This window comes from Danio aesculapii, chromosome 14 (genome assembly GCF_903798145.1).
Source record: "Danio aesculapii chromosome 14, fDanAes4.1, whole genome shotgun sequence".
In the NCBI taxonomy this organism is placed as follows: domain Eukaryota; kingdom Metazoa; phylum Chordata; class Actinopteri; order Cypriniformes; family Danionidae; genus Danio; species Danio aesculapii.
In genome coordinates this window covers 4,422,996-4,441,201 of record NC_079448.1, presented here as the reverse complement: position 1 = coordinate 4,441,201, position 18,206 = coordinate 4,422,996, and the positions used below count along the sequence as shown (strand labels likewise).

General features: G+C 36.6%; 1 protein-coding gene across 1 annotated transcript in view; it reads left to right on the top strand.

Moving 5' to 3' along the window:
* Positions 1–17,728, top strand: part of csf1ra (colony stimulating factor 1 receptor, a) — a 53,555-nt gene extending 35,827 nt beyond the window's left edge. The window contains exons 20-22 of the mRNA XM_056471679.1: positions 2,036–2,138; positions 10,423–10,531; positions 10,789–17,728. Of these exons, the coding sequence (XP_056327654.1) occupies positions 2,036–2,138; positions 10,423–10,531; positions 10,789–10,950 (374 nt within the window). The 3' untranslated portion in view covers positions 10,951–17,728. The remainder of the gene's footprint in view (positions 1–2,035; positions 2,139–10,422; positions 10,532–10,788) is intronic.
* Positions 17,729–18,206: the final 478 nt, after the last annotated feature.

Genomic DNA, 18,206 nt, shown 5'->3' with positions numbered 1-18,206 from the left:
GTTTTTTTTTTGTACTATAATAATTGTGAAATTGTATTAATAATAAAACTGGATGTCCACTTAGAGTCCTGACAAATGCTTTTATAATAAGAAATTTACATAATTCTTGTACATTTTTATAGTTGCTTGTTAATTTTAATAAAAAATTAAATATTTAAATTTATTAGCAATACTGATAATAGAAAAACATTTTTACATTTGAAATTAAAATGTTAGTTATTGACACCTTTTTGTATAAAATAAAATCTCGTTTTATTATTATTTGTATTATATCTGTAGAGCTGTTTTACTATAATCATTGTGAAATTGTATTAATAATAGCATTGGATGCTCACTTAGAGTCCTAACAATTACACTTTTAAAAACACAAGAGGCTAAAACAAAATGTAATGTTTGAAGCATTTGAGGGCGTCATGGTGGCGCAGTGGGTAGCATGTTCACCTCACAGCAAAAAGGCTGAGTCAGTTGGCATTTCTGTGTGGGAGTTTCACGTGGGTTTCCTCCGGGTGCTCCGGTTTCCCCCACAGTCCAAAGACATGCGCTATAGGTGAATTGGGTAAGCAAAATTTGCCATAGTGTATGAGTGTGAATGAGTGTGTGTGGATGTTTCCCAATGACGGGTTGCAGCTAGAAAGGCATCCGCTGCATAAAACATATGCTGGATAAGTTGGCGGTTCATTCCGCTGTGGCGACCCCGGATTAATAAAGAGACCAACCCGAAAACAAAATGAATGAATGAATGAATGAAGCATTTGACAAATGCATCAGAGGAAATTTACATAATCCCTGTACATCTTTATTGTTATATATAGTTGAATATTTTAATCTAATTTATTAACTGTACTCATAATAAAAAATATACATTTATGAGAAAAGGTTTAAGGTAAAATAAATTGTTCAAAATAACAATAATCATAAAATAATCAAATTGTGTGCTCATATTTATTCATTTCAGTATCCAGTAAATTACTGATGACTAGTTTGAATACATTATGAGTTTTCATTGAATTTTCAGATTTGTTTATTTTCTTCTGTGGTGTTAATCATTTCTATTTATTAATAAACAAATTAATAAAACGGTTTTAGATGTATGGTTTGAGTTAAGAATATAATAATAAAATGTAACTAATATAATCGGGGTGACGCAGTAGGTAGTGCTGTCGCCTCACCAGCAAGAAGGTTGCTGGTTCGAGCCTCGGCTAGGTCAGTCGGCGTTCTGTGTGGAGTTTGCATGTTCTCCCTGCGTTTGAGTGGGTTTCCTCTGGGTGCTTCCCCCACAGTCCAAAGACATGCGGTACAGGAGAATTGGGAAGGCTAAATTGTCCATAGTGTATGGGTGTGTATGGATGTTTCCCAGAGATGGGTTGCAGCTGGAAGGGCATCCCGCTGCGTAAACATGTGCTGGATAAGTTGGTGGTTCATTCCACTGTGGCGACCCCAGATTAATAAAGGGACTAAGCGAAAAGACAATGAATGAATGAACTAATATAATTATTTATAATAATAATAATAAATTTAGGGATTTGTGTGTGAAGAGAAGTATTAACTATTAATATTTTTAACGCTTTTTAGTGAATATTTTGAAATTAGTGGAGGTCAGTTTTTAACAACATTTTTTTTTGTTTTTTCCAAACATCATTTACATTCAGATTTGAGCAAAAAGGAGATTGTATGGTTTGAAATGCAAAATCAGAAGATGTAATGTAGAGCAGTGTTTCCAAACCCTGTTCCTGAAGGCACACCAACAGTACACATTTTCAACCTCTCCCTAATCAAACACACCTGAATCAACTCATCAGAAGATTAGAAGAGACTCCAAAACCTGAAGTTAATGGGTCAGATAAGGGAGACACTCAAAATATGTACTGTTGGTGTGCCTCCAGGAACAGGGTTGGGAAACACTGATGTAGAGGATAAAGACAGTCATGTGTTTCTATGTGTTGGCTGATGCTGATATACAGGAGTCAATGTGATTCATGTGAACACAATGATGCACAAATGTTTGATCGAATGTCTAAAATTCTTGTTTCTGCAGGAAAGAGTCCGTATCCAAACATCCTGGTGGACTCAAAGTTTTATAAAATGATCAAGTGTGGCTATCAGATGTCCAGACCTGACTTCGCTCCTCCAGAGAGTGAGTGCAGATACAAACAAAACCTGTCTTTATTAGGAATATTTACCACAATTAACAATGATAGTGCTAATAATACAATGCAAATGTGTAGCAATTGTCAAATATCCAACCACCATGTGCAGTTGAAGAATATAAATTATTCATTCACTTTCCTTCAGCTTAGTTTGGGGTCGCCACAGCAGAATGAACCGCCAACTATTTCAGCATATGTTTTTTTACATAGCGGATACCCCTTCCAGCTGCAACCCAGTACTAGGAAACACCCATACACTGTCACATTCACACACACACCATACACTACGGTCAATTTAGCTTACCCAATTCTCCTATAGCGCATGTGTTTGGACTGTGGGGGAAACCGGAGCACCCGGAGGAAACCAACGCCAACATGGGGAGAACATGCAAACATGGCCACAGTGCTAAACAACAGAGACAAACGTTTGCTTCCAACACCACAAATACTGTATATATTTTGTGTTCAGCAGAAAAAAAACAGACTAATAATAATAATTAACTAATAATTAACAGGCGGTGATTAAACTTATCAGTTTGGAGTCTCTGATGGAAACGACAAAACGCAGCACAATTCGTCAAACTCTAAACAAAACTTAAAAAAGAAGAGAAAAAGAGTGTGATTTTCCGCGTCTGTCTGTGACTCACATCTGCCCTTTATTTATACAGATCTTCCGTTCTGCTTGTTGAACACATGATCCCACTCCAAGGCCTGGATTTTCCACACATTTCACACAGATTTAGCCACGCCGTCTGACTCTTTACTGTTGTTACAAACCCCTGATGTTAGTCTAGGGCAGTGTTTCCCAACCCTGTTCCTGGAGGCACACCAACAGTTCATGTTTTGGATGTCTCCCTCATCTGACCCATTATCTTCAGGTTTTAGAGTCTCTTCTAATGCAGAGTTTCCCAACCCTGTTCCTGAAGGCACGCTAACAGTACACATTTTCATTCTCTCCCTAATCAAACACACCAGAAACAACTCATCAGAACATTAGAAGAGACTCCAAAACCTGAAGTTAATGGGTCAGATGAGGGAGACATCCAAAACATGAACTGTTGGTGTGCCTCCAGGAACAGGATTGGGAAACACTGGTCTAGGGGATGGTGGGGTTTGACATTTATGTAATTAAAATATATTTATACAAACAGTGAATAAGTGCAAAAGACAACCAAAATAATACCAAAAATTGTGACTTTATTAATACCCAAAAGTGAACAAAAACAACGAATTAATCCAAAATAGAGTAAGGCAAAAATATACTATTTACAACACTGAGACAAATACAAAGACGGGGAAAACAGGAGAGCTGGCAGAAGGGACGTGGGCGGCGCTAAAAAAACGAAGAACAAAACCCAAACTAAATCTAACTTCCCAGAAGCATCTAGCTAACTAACTATGTGAAAACAAAATAATTAACACGCGAAGAGTCTTCCGAGTCCTGACTGTCTACTCTATCTGTTTATCCAAAAAGCACAAGGGGTGGCACTCGCCCCTAACCTAATGTACTATACAGAAGAGTAGTCCTAAGTGTTGCAACACCAGCATAGATGCTGTAAATAAAAAATAAATTTTAGACATACAAAATATATTAATATTAGATGTAAAAGTACTAATTATTTATATATATTTAAAAAACTATCAGTGTATATGTATTGTAAAAAATAATCTGTTAATGAGCAGTTTCCGTATTTTGTGATTTACATATTTTGATGTTGAAAATTCAACTCTACAGTTTAACAAAGTGACTTTTATCGACATTTTAGTAGCTTGAAATAATATAATGTATAAGAAATAATAAATACATAGAGAAATAAGTCTGTAAAATAACAGAAAATGTTCTGCCGGTTTATAAAAATATACAACACCCAGACAATATATCAATTTATACTATTAAAAAAATAAAAAGTCCTTTTTTTTAAGGTTAAAAGTTGTTGAAAGAGAGATCAAGGTCCCATAATGCAATTCAAAACCATAAATCAGGGGTCACCAAACTTGTTCCTGGAGGGCCGGTGTCCTGCAGATTTTAGCTCCAACCCAAATCAAACACACCTGAACAAGCTAATCAAGGTCTTACTAGGTATACTTGAAACATCCAGACAGGTGTGTTGAATCACGTTGGAGCTAAATCCTGCAGGGACACCGGCCCTCCAGGACAGAGATTGCTGACCCCTGCCATAAATAAACAAGCAAAAATAAAAACTTGAATCACAAATATAAGTCAATATACAAATTCATTCATTCATTCTTTTTCTTTTCAGCTTAGTCCCTTTATTAATCAGGGGTCGCCACAGCGGAATGAACCGCCAACTTATCCAGCATATGTTTTACACAATGGATATCCTTCCAGCTGCAATCCATCACTGGGAAACATCCATACACACTCAGTCACACTCATACCCACGGAAACCCACGCCAACATGGAGAGAACATGCAAACTCCACACAAAAATGCCCACTGACCCAAACTCGAACCAGCGACCTTCTTGCTGTGAGGCGACAGTGCTAACCACTAAGCCACCATCTTGCCCTGTTTCAATAAAATCTGCCTTTTAAATTTTATGTTAAGCATTACATTGAGAGAACATGCAAACTCAACACAGAAATGCCAACAAACCGGGGGTCGAACCAGTGACCTTCTTGCTGTGAGGTGATTGTGCTACCCACTGTGCCACCATGCTGCCCCCAATATACAAATATAAGCGAAAAATTATAAAAAAAAGAGTACTAAATTTAAAATATAAAGGCCTTCTCAAAATATGAATCATTTTTATAATAGTTTATACATTAAATGACTCAAGCTAAATTAATGTTTTGCTAAAGGCTTTTATAAGCAAAAATGTATATTAATAAAAATGTGAAAATCAAAATACTGAGAGGATAAAAATTGAAATATTACAGTTAAAGCTAATTCAAAGAATTAATAATTATCATAATAATATGTAAATAATTAAATACAAAAATTACATTCTTTAAATTTGCATGAATTAAAGGTAAAGTTTCCGAGATTATTAAATTCTTTCTGCAGGTGTTAAAAATATTGTTACAGAGTAGATTATATAATATGTGACCCTGAACCACATGATCACCATCTGAAAACTGAATTAATAAGCTTTCCACTGATGTATGGTTTATAGAATGGAAAATGTTTGCTTGAGATATAGACCATTTCAATGTGGCGCTGTCACTAGGCCATGTTGTTGCTAAACTATTTCATTAGATTAGATTAGATTAGATTCAATTTATTGTCATCACACATGTACAAGTACAAGGCAACGAAATGCAGAACTGTAACGAGAGGCAATTTAATCATATCTTAACATTAAAACATTGTCATAAAATTGGTTATCAATATGTGGACCTTTTTGGATTCTTGGAAGCTTTGGAAAATAAAAATGTAATACAAGAAATAGATTAGGACAACTGTTATTGTTTACATCCCTCAAAATGGACTATACTTATTTTAATTACCCAAATATTGAAGTGCTTATAAATGCACAATAATACTCATAAAATTCACTTTTTAAATATTTACAAGTGAAAATGTGCAAGACATCTTCATGAAACATGATCTTTGCTAAATATTATAATGATTTTTGGTCATTTTTAATGATCATTTTGGTGCATACAATTGGTTATATTTTTTTGGTCATTGATGAAAAATATACCCGTGTAACATAAGACTATATACACGCTCTATATATACAGTATCAAAATATGTAAACGGTATTTTTCATAACTTTGAAACAACTCTGAAGAGTTAAAGCATGGTTATAACAGAGTTATGAAACAGAAGTGAAGAGAATTGATTGAGCTGATGTTCTCGTGGAGAGATTATGTGATTGTTTCTTCAGTTTCACGGCAGTAGAGCTGCGTACGAAACACAATGTGACCCAAAAACAAGTGTTTAGTTACGCTGCCATCAACTCAAAGCAATAAGAAAACTCTTGTGTTGGTTTCCCTTTGAAAATTTGTCACAGAAAAAGAAATGGATTGAGCTTTGAGTAACAGTAGATGTGCTTAATGTGTACTCATCTAAGACATTTTTCACAGTATTTCCTATTGTTTATAATAAATAATTACTTATTTTTTTCATATATATTGAATAAGTTGAGGGTGGCAAGGTGGCTCAGTGGTTAGCACTGTCGCCTCAGAGCAAAAAGGTCGCTGGTTCGAGCCCCGGCTGGGTCAGTTGGCATTTCTATGTGGAGTTTGCGTGTTCTCCGTGTTGGTGTGGGTTTCCCTCCGGGTGCTCCGGTTTCCCCCACAGTCCAAAGACATACGCTATAGGTGAATTGGGTAAACATAATCGGCTGTAGTGTATGAGTGTGTGTGTGAATGTGAGAGTGTTTAGGTATTTCCCAATACTGGGTTACGGCTGGAAGGGCATCTGCTACATAAAACATATGCTGGAATAGTTATCGGTTCATTCCACTGTGGCGACCCCTGATAAATAAGGAAATAAGTTGAATACTAGTATCTTCAAGTCAAGTCGGGGTTTATTGTCAGTGGACTACATGTGTGTGTGGACATACAGTGGAACGAATAAATATAACATAAATTTACATCAAATTTACATTTAAACAAGATCATAAATATGAACAACACTCGACGTAAAAGCTATTTTAAACCTTTACATAACTAATTTACCGGAGCGGTAATCTAACTATACGTATACTTTAAATATGTATCTATATACGTAACCTGATGCTGTGTTCACACCAGATACTATTTGCTTGTAAATAGACGCGTGGACATTTTGAGTTTACTCGCTTCATTCGCTCGTCAAATCTGCTTCATTCGCGCATCAAATTCACTTCACAACAGATGCAGATTTGCGTCATGGGCAGGGCTTCTGTCTGCCCGGTGACTGTAGCTTCGTTGCTAAATGGCTAACATGGATTTTATTAAGAGAGTAGCTGTGTTTATGTGCTTTAGGAAGGCTGAAAAACAGCGTTGATTCGTTTGGAGTCGTGTCTGAGTCCGCTAGATCCTTTCTGAGGTGCACCCAGCTCTGTGAGCTCATCAACTCCTCCAGAAACTACCTGGATGATGGAAGCCCAGCTCAGTTTGATGAACTGTTGTCTGGTGTCGGCAGAAGGATTTTCCCCTGGCACACCAACAACAGGCATTACGTCATAATCACGTCCCTACAAGAGAAAGCTCCTGATTGGTTAACGCAGTACGAATGTCCGCTGAAGTTCAGATTTTTCAACACGAGCGATTCACATCAAACGCGCAAAATGCTCAACTCGCACCGCTGCATTCGCGTGAATCACGTCATTCACGATGCCTCATTCGCTAATCACGCCGCAAGATGTCTATTCGTGTCTTTGCATTGACTTAAGATGTAAATCAATGGTGCTTGACGCTTCTTCCGCGTCTGATGTGAACGCAGCATAAGACAGACTATACAAGTAAGTTTACATAAGACAGAATAATAATGTGCAAAAGAGCTATTTAAGGTTGAAGAGAACAAGTAGTGCAACATGATTGTGTGCAGGGCCGGCGCGTTCTCCCACAGTCCTCACTTTCATCCGCAGGACCCCCGAATGCCTCCCCACACTCTTCACTTCGCGAACTGGTCACTTTCGGGTTGAGGGCGGTGTGATCGTCGTTTGCCAAGAGCGCCAGTTCAGCTTGCTGTGGCTAGCAGCGGATGGCCATTGCTCCACTGCACCTTGGTCCCACATTCATTTTAAAGGAGCGCTACCCTGTACTAAAATGGCGGCTCTATTGATGCATTCCTTCCAATAGACAGCAACAGCATAGGTAACATCTAATGTAAATATCTATGGCAGTGGTGGGCAAACTTTTTACAGCCGAGGGCCACATCAAGTTTTGCAAAGCAAGTGAAGGGCCACATGTCAAGTCCTTCAAAAAAGAACTTTTATTTCTAATAATATTTTTTATTTCTATAATATCGGACAGAAACATGTCACACTAACACAAAACAGATTTTTTAATGGTTATTATTGGGTCAAATTTACAAGTCAAATGAATTTTGCACTGCTATTCACTTATTAATCATCATAAAACAATAAAATACGTATATTAAAATATAATAATAATAATGTAATCCTTTTTTTCAGTGGAGAATAGAAAAGATTGTCAGATAGAAAAAATCTCATATTAACACATTAAAAATAATTCCTAAAGTTTATTATTCAGTCAAATGTACAATAATCTAATTTGCACTGCTTTTAGAATATACAGCTCAATCATCATAAAACATGATAAAACAACAAATCTTTGATGAAAGAACTTTTTAATGTGGATATATGCATGGAAAATATATTCTATGACAAAAATGAACACATTTAACCAGCAATTATGATATAATTTGAGTCAAATTCACAATAATCTCATTTGAGCTAGTATTAATATGCTCAAATCAACCATTATAAACGAAGAAGAATCTTAGTCTTTGTTATGTCAAGTCAATGTTATTATGAGGTGTGTAATGTGAACAATGAGCCTGAAAATAAAGTTATATTAATATCGACAGCAACACCCTCGCAAAATACCTAGCTGATTCAGTCGTTGCCTAACGACATAAAACAAGTGCGCCGTGCTCTTTTTTTCGTCAACAAAAAGGCAGTGCGGTGCACCTCACGATTTTGGAACGTAAATGCACGTTCGGTATGAACAGTCCCTAAGGTTGTAGTCTTTAAAAACAGCAATACTTTCTTGGCATATTAGACCTACCGCTTTCCGTCCGATATTTGTGAAGAAGTATTGTGCTGTCCATTCTTCCTTAAACACACAACATTCAGAGGCAATTTTTTTTTTTTGCATGACTCATTTTCAGTCATTAACGGTAGTGGTGGGCAAAGCGAGGCTTCATGAAACACTGAAACAGTCGGAGCAAATGTGTCGAAACGTTTCGAAACGCCACTCTACGGTGACACATAGTGGTCATTTTTATGTATTGCACTGAAATAGCTTCAGCTAAGAACAGTTGAGCAAACTGAGGTATTAAACCCCCCTTTGTAAGATAGGATCTACTAGTGAATTAGATGAGCGGTTAGGGTTGCTGACTACCGTGTGGTGATGCTGGCTTCGAATCCAGGCTGATGAAGCTATTTTGAAATACTTTAATATCAGTTTGAGATGCTTTGTTCTTGTATCGTTTTGTTTCAACATTGGTCTGACATCCGAATAAACACTTTGTGAATAAATATGTCTTGTTTTGGTCATAAAACTGGGTTGTTGCTAGATCAGACATGGTTGTGGCCAGAAGTTAACAAGAATTATTTATATTATTCAATAAATTTCCCATTGTATTTTATTAACAACCATCACAGTTCTGTGACATATTCATTATTGTTTTACAGTGTTTCAAAAATGATGCTGAATTGATGGCGTATCAGCTGCAGTATCCTATCTAGACAACACTATAACACAGTAACATTATTAAAATACATAAAATCATGAATTCGGAGTATTTGTAAAAGGCGGGATTCGAACCCAAAAGTAATTTGAGTAACAACATGCACACGCAAAGTCCACTAGGCTATATTAGACAGAAAATTTAACAGACTCTGTTCGTCAAATGCAGATTCTCCAGGTCTCGAAGCGCTTCTGAACTGATCGATGTTTTGAATCGCTTTAGTCACGTGACCAGGTGTTTCGAATCACTTTAGTCACGTGACCTGGGTGTTTCGGATCATGCTTCGGTGCAGTATTTCGAAACACTTGCGCTTCGGGATTTCGACACTGTGTCAAAACGTCAGTTTCACGTCAGCCATCCCTAATTAACGGTTGAGTGCATTTTAATATCCGAGAGTTTGTTCTAATTCTACTGGTTGCACTAACTGTACCACATGCAATACTGCCATCAAATGGCGTTCACTTGTATTGCATCATTAATTTACTAATTCTGAACCAAACCGTTACTCAGAAGCAGCATTTTAAAAACTCCCTCGCGGGCCGGATGAAAGTGTTCAGCGGGCCGCATATGGCCCGCGGGCCGTAGTTTGCCCACCTCTGATCTATGGTCTCCATGTCTCCTGTCTTGTTTACTATTGGTTGCTAAGTAACCAATACTACAGTCGACTACTCTAACAACTTGATTAAAGCACACCTAGTTTCCATTTGAGCTTTTTTTGCAACCTTTGAAAGGTTTAGCTTCACATTAGGATAGAAAACCGTCTAATGACACCATGTAAAAGTAGTTTAACAAAAACAGAGGGTTCTTTTATTAAATGCAGTATAGACATGCTTATGTCTGTCATTGGTGGTGAGTCCGATTCAGGCTTTGTTTGTGGCCGCAGGTACACGATCATGAAGATGTGCTGGAACCTGGACGCCGCTGAGAGACCCACATTCAGCAAGATCAGCCAGATGATCCAGAGGATGCTGGGAGAAACACCTGAGCAACAGGTAAACTCAAAACCTGCACTCAAAAACACTGTCATGCTCATTTACAGAGCTATTTATTATCTGCAATAATTTAGTAATTGTTATGAATATTACACTGAGTATGTCATTTTAGTCATTTAGCAGGCGCTTTTGTCCACAGAGACTTACAACTGAGAAGGCATTCAATGATGTACTAGACAGAAAGACTGTTATTTTCAACCCAGGCCAGAGTGTCTGTGAGTAATGAGTGACTCATATCCCCTTATAATCCTTCACAGGACACTCAGGAATACAAGAACATCCCGGCTGAAGCTGAATCAGAGCAGCAGCTGGAGTCATGTGACCCCGTGAAGCATGAAGACGAGTCATTCGAGACGTCATGTGACCAGGAAGAAGAGGACCAGCCGCTCATGAAGCCCAACAACTACCAGTTCTGTTGAGCATCTAGAACTAATCAACCAAGTAACTAACAGCACAACAGCTGCAGACACACACACGTAAAGCCAGCATTCATTCTGTCTGTCCTCGTATACACTCACTGGGTGATTTTACATGCTGGTTCTGGGTGATTTATATCTCGTAAACAGTCCTGAACAAGTCTATATGTTGTTTTCCAGTACAAATATCTAATTCTGTTCTTAAATCAAGAGGTATTTACTTTAATGAGTCAAATCAATTCATGAAATCTTATTTTGAAAGAAGTATCTTTACATTTTAAACAAGAAGTCTCGTGTTTTTTAATTAAATGTATTTTCTGACACCACGGACATGAATTTTTCCCCGCAAGGTAACACTTTAATTTAAGTACCAGTTTTCACTAATAACTACTGCCTTATTACCAGCTTATAAATAAGATATTAGCTGTTTATTAGTTCTTATAAAGTATGATCTTATTGTACATCCCTAATCCTGCCCAGTTTAAACCCAACTACTACGTTAATAATTACTAATAAGCAGCCAATTTGGAGTTTATTGAGCTAAAAGTCTAATTATCAAAAATTGTACCTTAAAAATAGAGTGTGATCTTAATTAATTATCTAGTCCACTTATTAATATTTACGTTACGTAATCTCTTTCTATATGACCCTCTATATGCAAGGTTGTAACAATTTTGGGGGCTCGTCCGGGATATTTTAAAAATCTTAAACCGGACTACTACCTTAACTATTAATAAGCAGCAAATTAGGAGTTTATTGAGCTAAAACTCTTAGGTAATGGTTTGTCAATAGTGACAATTATACCTTAAAATTATATTTACGTTATGTAATCCCTTTGTATATGACCCTCTATATGTGCAAAGAAACACGTGATTTTAGGGGGTCGTCCGGCATCTATTTTTTTATTTTCTTTAAAAGTATCATGAGACATTTTACATCTCAAATATATTAATCCTGATTTACATATCTTATTATACATCCATATTCCTGCCCTAAACCCAACAACTACCTTATTAACTAACAATAAGCAGCAAATTAGGAGTTAATCAAGCTAAAAGTCTTAGGTAATGGTTTGTTAATAGTGACAATTGTACCTAATTATTTATACAGTTTACTCATTTTTATTTACGTTACCCAATCTCTATCTATATGAACTATCTATCTTTAAACTGGACAATCAGTTTTTTTCCGTCAGAGCAGCAAAAAGATGGAATAAAATACCAGCACATATCAGAGAGAGTACTACTTTTACTAATTTTAAAATGGTTAAAATTTGGCTTAAACAAAATCAAATATACAGCCACTGATTTGATTTTACTGACAATGATGTATTGTATTGTAAGTGTATAATGTATTATTTTTTACTATTAAATTTGTTACAACTTCCTGCCCTGGGACTACAGATGTAAATTAGCTTTATAGCTAACTCTGGTACAACATGTTGTACCATGTCCCTGTATAAATAAATAAAATAAATAAATAAATGACCCTCTATATGCAAGGCTGTAAAAGTTTTGGGGGGCTCATCCGGGATATTTAAATAAAATCTTAAAAAAGTATCGTGAGATCATCTCAAATAAATTAATCCTGATTTATGATTATTTTACATATCCTATTCTACATCCCCATTCCTGTCCTAAACCCAACAACTACCTTAATAAATATTAATAAGCAGCAAATTAGGAGTTAATTGAGCTAAAGGTCTTAGTTAATAATTTGTTAAAAGTGACAATTTTTACCAAATTATTTATATAGTTCAATCATTTTTATTTATGCTACCTAATCTCTATCTATATGACCCTCTATATGCAAGATTGTAACAAGATTTTGGGGAGTGGGGGCTCGTCCGGGATATATTTTTAAAACTTTCTTTAAGTAGTATCATGAGACATTTTACATCTCAAATAACTTAATATTATAATATACTTATTATTATATATAATATTTATATTATATATACTTTATAAATATTTAGATATACTGGAAAACTAAGTAAAGGCATGTTTAAAAAAAAAAAACATCCGGTTTCACTTCCCCACCAAATGCGTAAGTGGAAAAACACAGAGCTTAAATCTGTGTCGTCCAACGTGCTTTTTTTGGCAAACGTGTGTCTTTTTTTGTTTTGTTACTTGAACTTCTCTGTCATGGATGTTTGGAAAGCAGCTTGTTCAGCGTTTCGATGTGCAAACGCTGCATGTTCCACTTCCACTTTACATGCACTTCTTCTCCAGTCACCGGAAAGAAACAAACAAACATCTGTCGTCACATCTGTAATATGAAGTTTTCCATCAGAAAATCAGGATTTGTTTGGCCTGAATGTAAGAAGCGCAGGTCAAGCACTCCATAATCTGTGTCTCCTGCTCCAGTTCCGAATCTAAATGCTGTTTTATTGCAATGATAGTTGAGGTCAGCGCAGGTTTACAGGACACGTTCACGTCTCCAGATTAACTGCAGGTCAATCGGGCGTTCTCATTAACCACAACCCTAAAAAGCCTTCAGAACGATACTGACTGACCGCACACGTTTAATAGGAAGGAAAACTAAGCATTTGTTTTTCCTCTAACTTAAAATGACAGCTAAACAGGTTTCATTTCATGTTATTGTGAACGCATACTCAGCTATACTTGTTTTTATCTCATATTACAGAACAAACATCACATTAGACTTAAAATCGAGCTGCTGTTACTTGAGAATAATGATTTAAAATCTTCTTTTATGAAAAATGTGCTTGTTTACTTGGATAATAATGTATTTACTTACTTATCATGAAGGAATTCTGCACCTCACATCTCTGTGTGTTTATTTTTAATGCAAAACTGCTACTAATAAACTGTATTAAGTGTTTATGCTTAAAGTTAGCAGTGAGGTAATGCAATTGTTAAACTCTTATTTCAGTTCATATTGCATTGCTAGTAAATGTACGTTGATTTAAGAATGTTTAGGTGTTTGTATTGGAAAACAGATAGCATTAATATAAGAAATACCATTACTGTTTTTAATCAGAATCTTTATTATTTTGTTCATACTTTAGACAGGTTATTTTGCTTTTCGAATAACTAAAATGTAATAAACTAGTGATTAAACTTGAGCTGCTTTCATCTCACCTAAGACTCAAGATTGGTGCAAACTAAACTGAAACTTAACTGGCTAGCCAGCTAATTCAGTTCTATAGTACAGGCCCCAGTTTTGTTATGTGTGTTGTTCTCCCCTGTGCCATATGGGGTTAGATTTGTGACAATTCTGTGTGTAAAAGATCATGTTTTGAGCATTTAAAATGTCTTGTTGCACACTCGTTAGCAGTTCTGTATGCAAGAGATCATGTTTTTAGAGCGCAAATTGGCTTATTGCACATCCGTTAGTAATACAGCACACAAAAGTTCATGTTTTGAGTGTGCAAAACGCCTTGTTGCACACACATTAGCAGTTCTGTATGCAAAAGGTCATGTTTTGAGCATTTAAAATGGCTTGTTGCGCACTCGTTAGCAGTTCTGTACACAAAAGTTCATGTTTTGAGTGTGCAAAATGCCTTGTTGGATGTGAGTAGCATTTCTGTGAGCAAAAGATCATGTTTTGAACATTCAAAATGACTTATTGTATGTTTGTTAACAATTCTGTGCACAAAAGATCATGTTTTGAGCATTTAAAATGACTTTTTGAACGTGCATTAACAATTCTTTGCACAAAAAATCATGTTTTAACCATTAAAAATGACATCTTGCACTTGCGTTAACAAATCTGTGCACAAAAGATCATGTTTTGAGCATTTAAAGTGACTTCTTGCACAAGCATTAACAATTCTGTGTGCGAAAGATCATGTTTTGAGCGTTCGAAATGACTTGTTAAACATACATTAGCAGTTCTGTGCACAAAATATCATGTTTAGAATGCTCAAAATGTCTTGTTGCACAAGTGTTAGCAATTTTGAGAGCAAAATATCATATTTTGAGTGTGCAAAAAGCCTTATTTGCAACTCTACTTGCAAAAGATCTTGTTTTGAGTGTGCAAAAAGCCTTGTTGCACACACATTAGCAGTTCTGTATGCAAAAGGTCATGTTTTGAGTGTGCAAAATGTCGTTGCACACGCATTAGCAATTCTGCACGCATAAGATCATGTTTTGTAGTGATGTGATGTTGTGAACTGAGGCTTCAAAGCATATATCAAAAAAAAGATTCATCTCGCAGTAAAGCAGTATACCGGAGCTTGATTTGTTTGCCATAATCATGTGATCAGTGACGTCCGAAGCTTCATTTTCACCTATACCCACGTGACTGCTTCAGATTTTGATTCAAAGGTTTAAACACCTTTGTGAGTTAGTAACGTTTATAGCGAGAGATTACGCGTCGATTACATACATCTCTGCTGTTTCAAAGCACTGCACCGGTCCCACGCACCAGTAATTCAACTAAAATACAGTAGTAATTTATAGTAAAAAGCTTTTGAACTATATTAAAGTGTATTATTTATGTATGTTTTTAAAGAAGGCCACTGCATATTATAGTATAGTGTGTAACGGAAGCTAGCTGGCTAGCCCAGTCCAAAAGCCTCACTCCCATAGCCTCCTCCTTACAGTGCACTCACACCGAAGGCGGTGAGAGCGTCAAAGGTCGCTCTGGCCGCCCTGGCGTCAACGCTGTCTGTCTTCAGCTCCGGGGGCAAGAGCGTTAAAATTCGCTACATTGATCTCGTATTTAAAGGAGCCGTTGCAGCATATCATATCAGTTACACTTCCACATACAACATGCTTTGTAGCGTGAAAATGTTGCGCACTTCTTATCAAATTTAATTAACAATGGAAGATCAAGTTGCATGTGGTGCAGCTTTGCTCCACTTAATTATCCAATGTCTCCACATGTCTGAAATATCCTGAAGCAGCAATACTGTTTTGTACTGTCGCATGAGATTCCCGCTTTTTTAAAGACAAATTTATAACATTAATGCACATCAGTAACTTTTTAAATGTATGTTTATGTAAGAAAACAAACAATTGGAAAACTGACGAAAGCAATAATCAAACCCTTGGGAGCAACTGTTCACAAGTTCACAGGACTTTATTTTCTGGACTCTTCTAATGCGGTGGACTTATACATTCTGATTGGTTGCCCCCGAACCGCATCATAGTTCATTACCATAAAGTTGACTTGATTTTTTCTCAACGCCCACACCAGCAAAGACGCGTCGCGCTGCTCCTTGCCGCTTATCGCAGCCGGCTCGCATTGAAAATGAATGACTTCCGGCTACTTTGATGCTCTCACTGCTTTCGCTGTGAACATACGGTTAGAGCGTTCACCTCCCATGCAGGACTCGCTGGTTCGATGCCCGCTAGGAACGAGTGTGTGGGTGTAGGACCGATTGGAATACCATAAACGTATACGTTTGAACACCTTGGATTTTACTACAGTCATCGGTGGTGTAATGTAACCCCTCACATGTTAATACAGTAATTTTTATATTACCATTGTTCTATTACTACATGAATGAGCTGGTCAGTTGTAAACGTTTAACATATTTCAACACGCTGCTTTCCCATGCTTAAACCTAGTGTTTCCCAACCCTGTTCCTGAAGGCACACCAACAGTCCACATTTTCAACCTCTCCCTAATCAAACACACCTGAATCATCTTCTCACAACATCAGAAGAGACTCCAAAACCTGAAGTTAATGGGTCAGATAACAGAGACATCCAAAATATGTACTGTTGGTGTGCCTCCAGGAACAGGGTTGGGAAACACTGCTTTAACAAGAAGAGGTCCTAATTGAGCTCTGATTTGGAAAGCTTCGACTAACGAACCTTTTTCCGATACAATTGAGTCGAACGGTTCACTAGTTCAGAAAGATTCATTTCACCATCACCATCACACGCACAAATGCTTCTTGCCCGCTCAAAAAATGACCTTTTTTTTGCACAGAAACATGAAATTTTGTGAGCGGAATTGTCACAAAGCTAACTCCATAGTGCCACGCCCTTGTTAACTGTTAATTATTGTCTCCTCCCCCTTGTTTACCCTAACTGTTGGCACCTGTATAAAAGACCCTTGTGTTTCAGTCAGTGTTGTTAATGTTGCTCTTATGTACGAGCTCCTGTTGTTTTCTCTGTTCCTGTTCGTTTGTGGATTATGGAATAGTATTTTTACAGAAAGTGGATCCTCTTAGCATGTTTTTGCCTTCACACACACACACACACACACACACATATATATATATTACTACTCGTGTGTATATATAGTTATAGTATATCTAGAAAATGTAGTTCTCAAAATAAATCTTTACCTTTATTTCTCCAAGTATTTTCCTTCACTGTAGCATTAAACACTGCCAGAGAATCTTTATAGATTGCATTAAAATGTGATTAACCAGCGGTCTACTGTATAAGCAGAAAAGACCCGATGTTTTCTTTCTGAAAGCACAAACTGCCATGTTTATATGTTCATATTATGAGAAATGTTTATGCAATCTTTTTTTTTAATGGTCAACGTGTTGTATATGAGATTTGTTGATTATATTCATGTCATGTCTTACTGTTTATCTGTGTGTTAATAGTCCTTCAAAGCCTTATCATGAATGAAAGCTGCACCTCGCATTTCCTCAACTGTGTTTTTTATTTTTAATATAAATACTACTGAATGCTACTAATAAACAGTGTAAAGCGAATGCTGTTAACGGTAAAAGTACATTATATTTTTGGAGTGATTGTTGTGAGAGCACTGGATGTCTGTGACTGCTGATCACGAAAATGCCTTCAATGAGTAAGTCTTATAATAATAAATACTGTCCTTTTCAGAGTTTCACTTTTCTGTGTTTATTTACTGCAGTCTTGAAGGTGTCAGAAGATCAAGATCAGTGTCAAAAACACACCAATCTGCTTAGCTTTTAGGGAAAACATTACTTTTTCACCATCAACTCATCCAAACATAGGCCTGTCATGATACCTATTTGTTGTTGTACGATATATTGCACCAAAATATACTGCGATAAACGATATTATTGTCATTTAAATAATGCCAGAATGACAATATAATATCATCACAATGCAAGTGCACTCTTCCAAAGAACATATATTTTATTTTTAGGATTTTTTAATGTTATTAATCAATTTAACAATGTAATTTCAAGAGTTCCCACTTAGATATGCTTGGCGTATAAAGCAGGTTTAGCATGCTGTCCCGGGAGAGAACCTTGAGCTCGAAGATATTTGAGCCCAGGGCTCCCGCCCGGTCGATAAGCATATCAGGAGATCCGAGATCAGGTAGCTCTCGAGAGC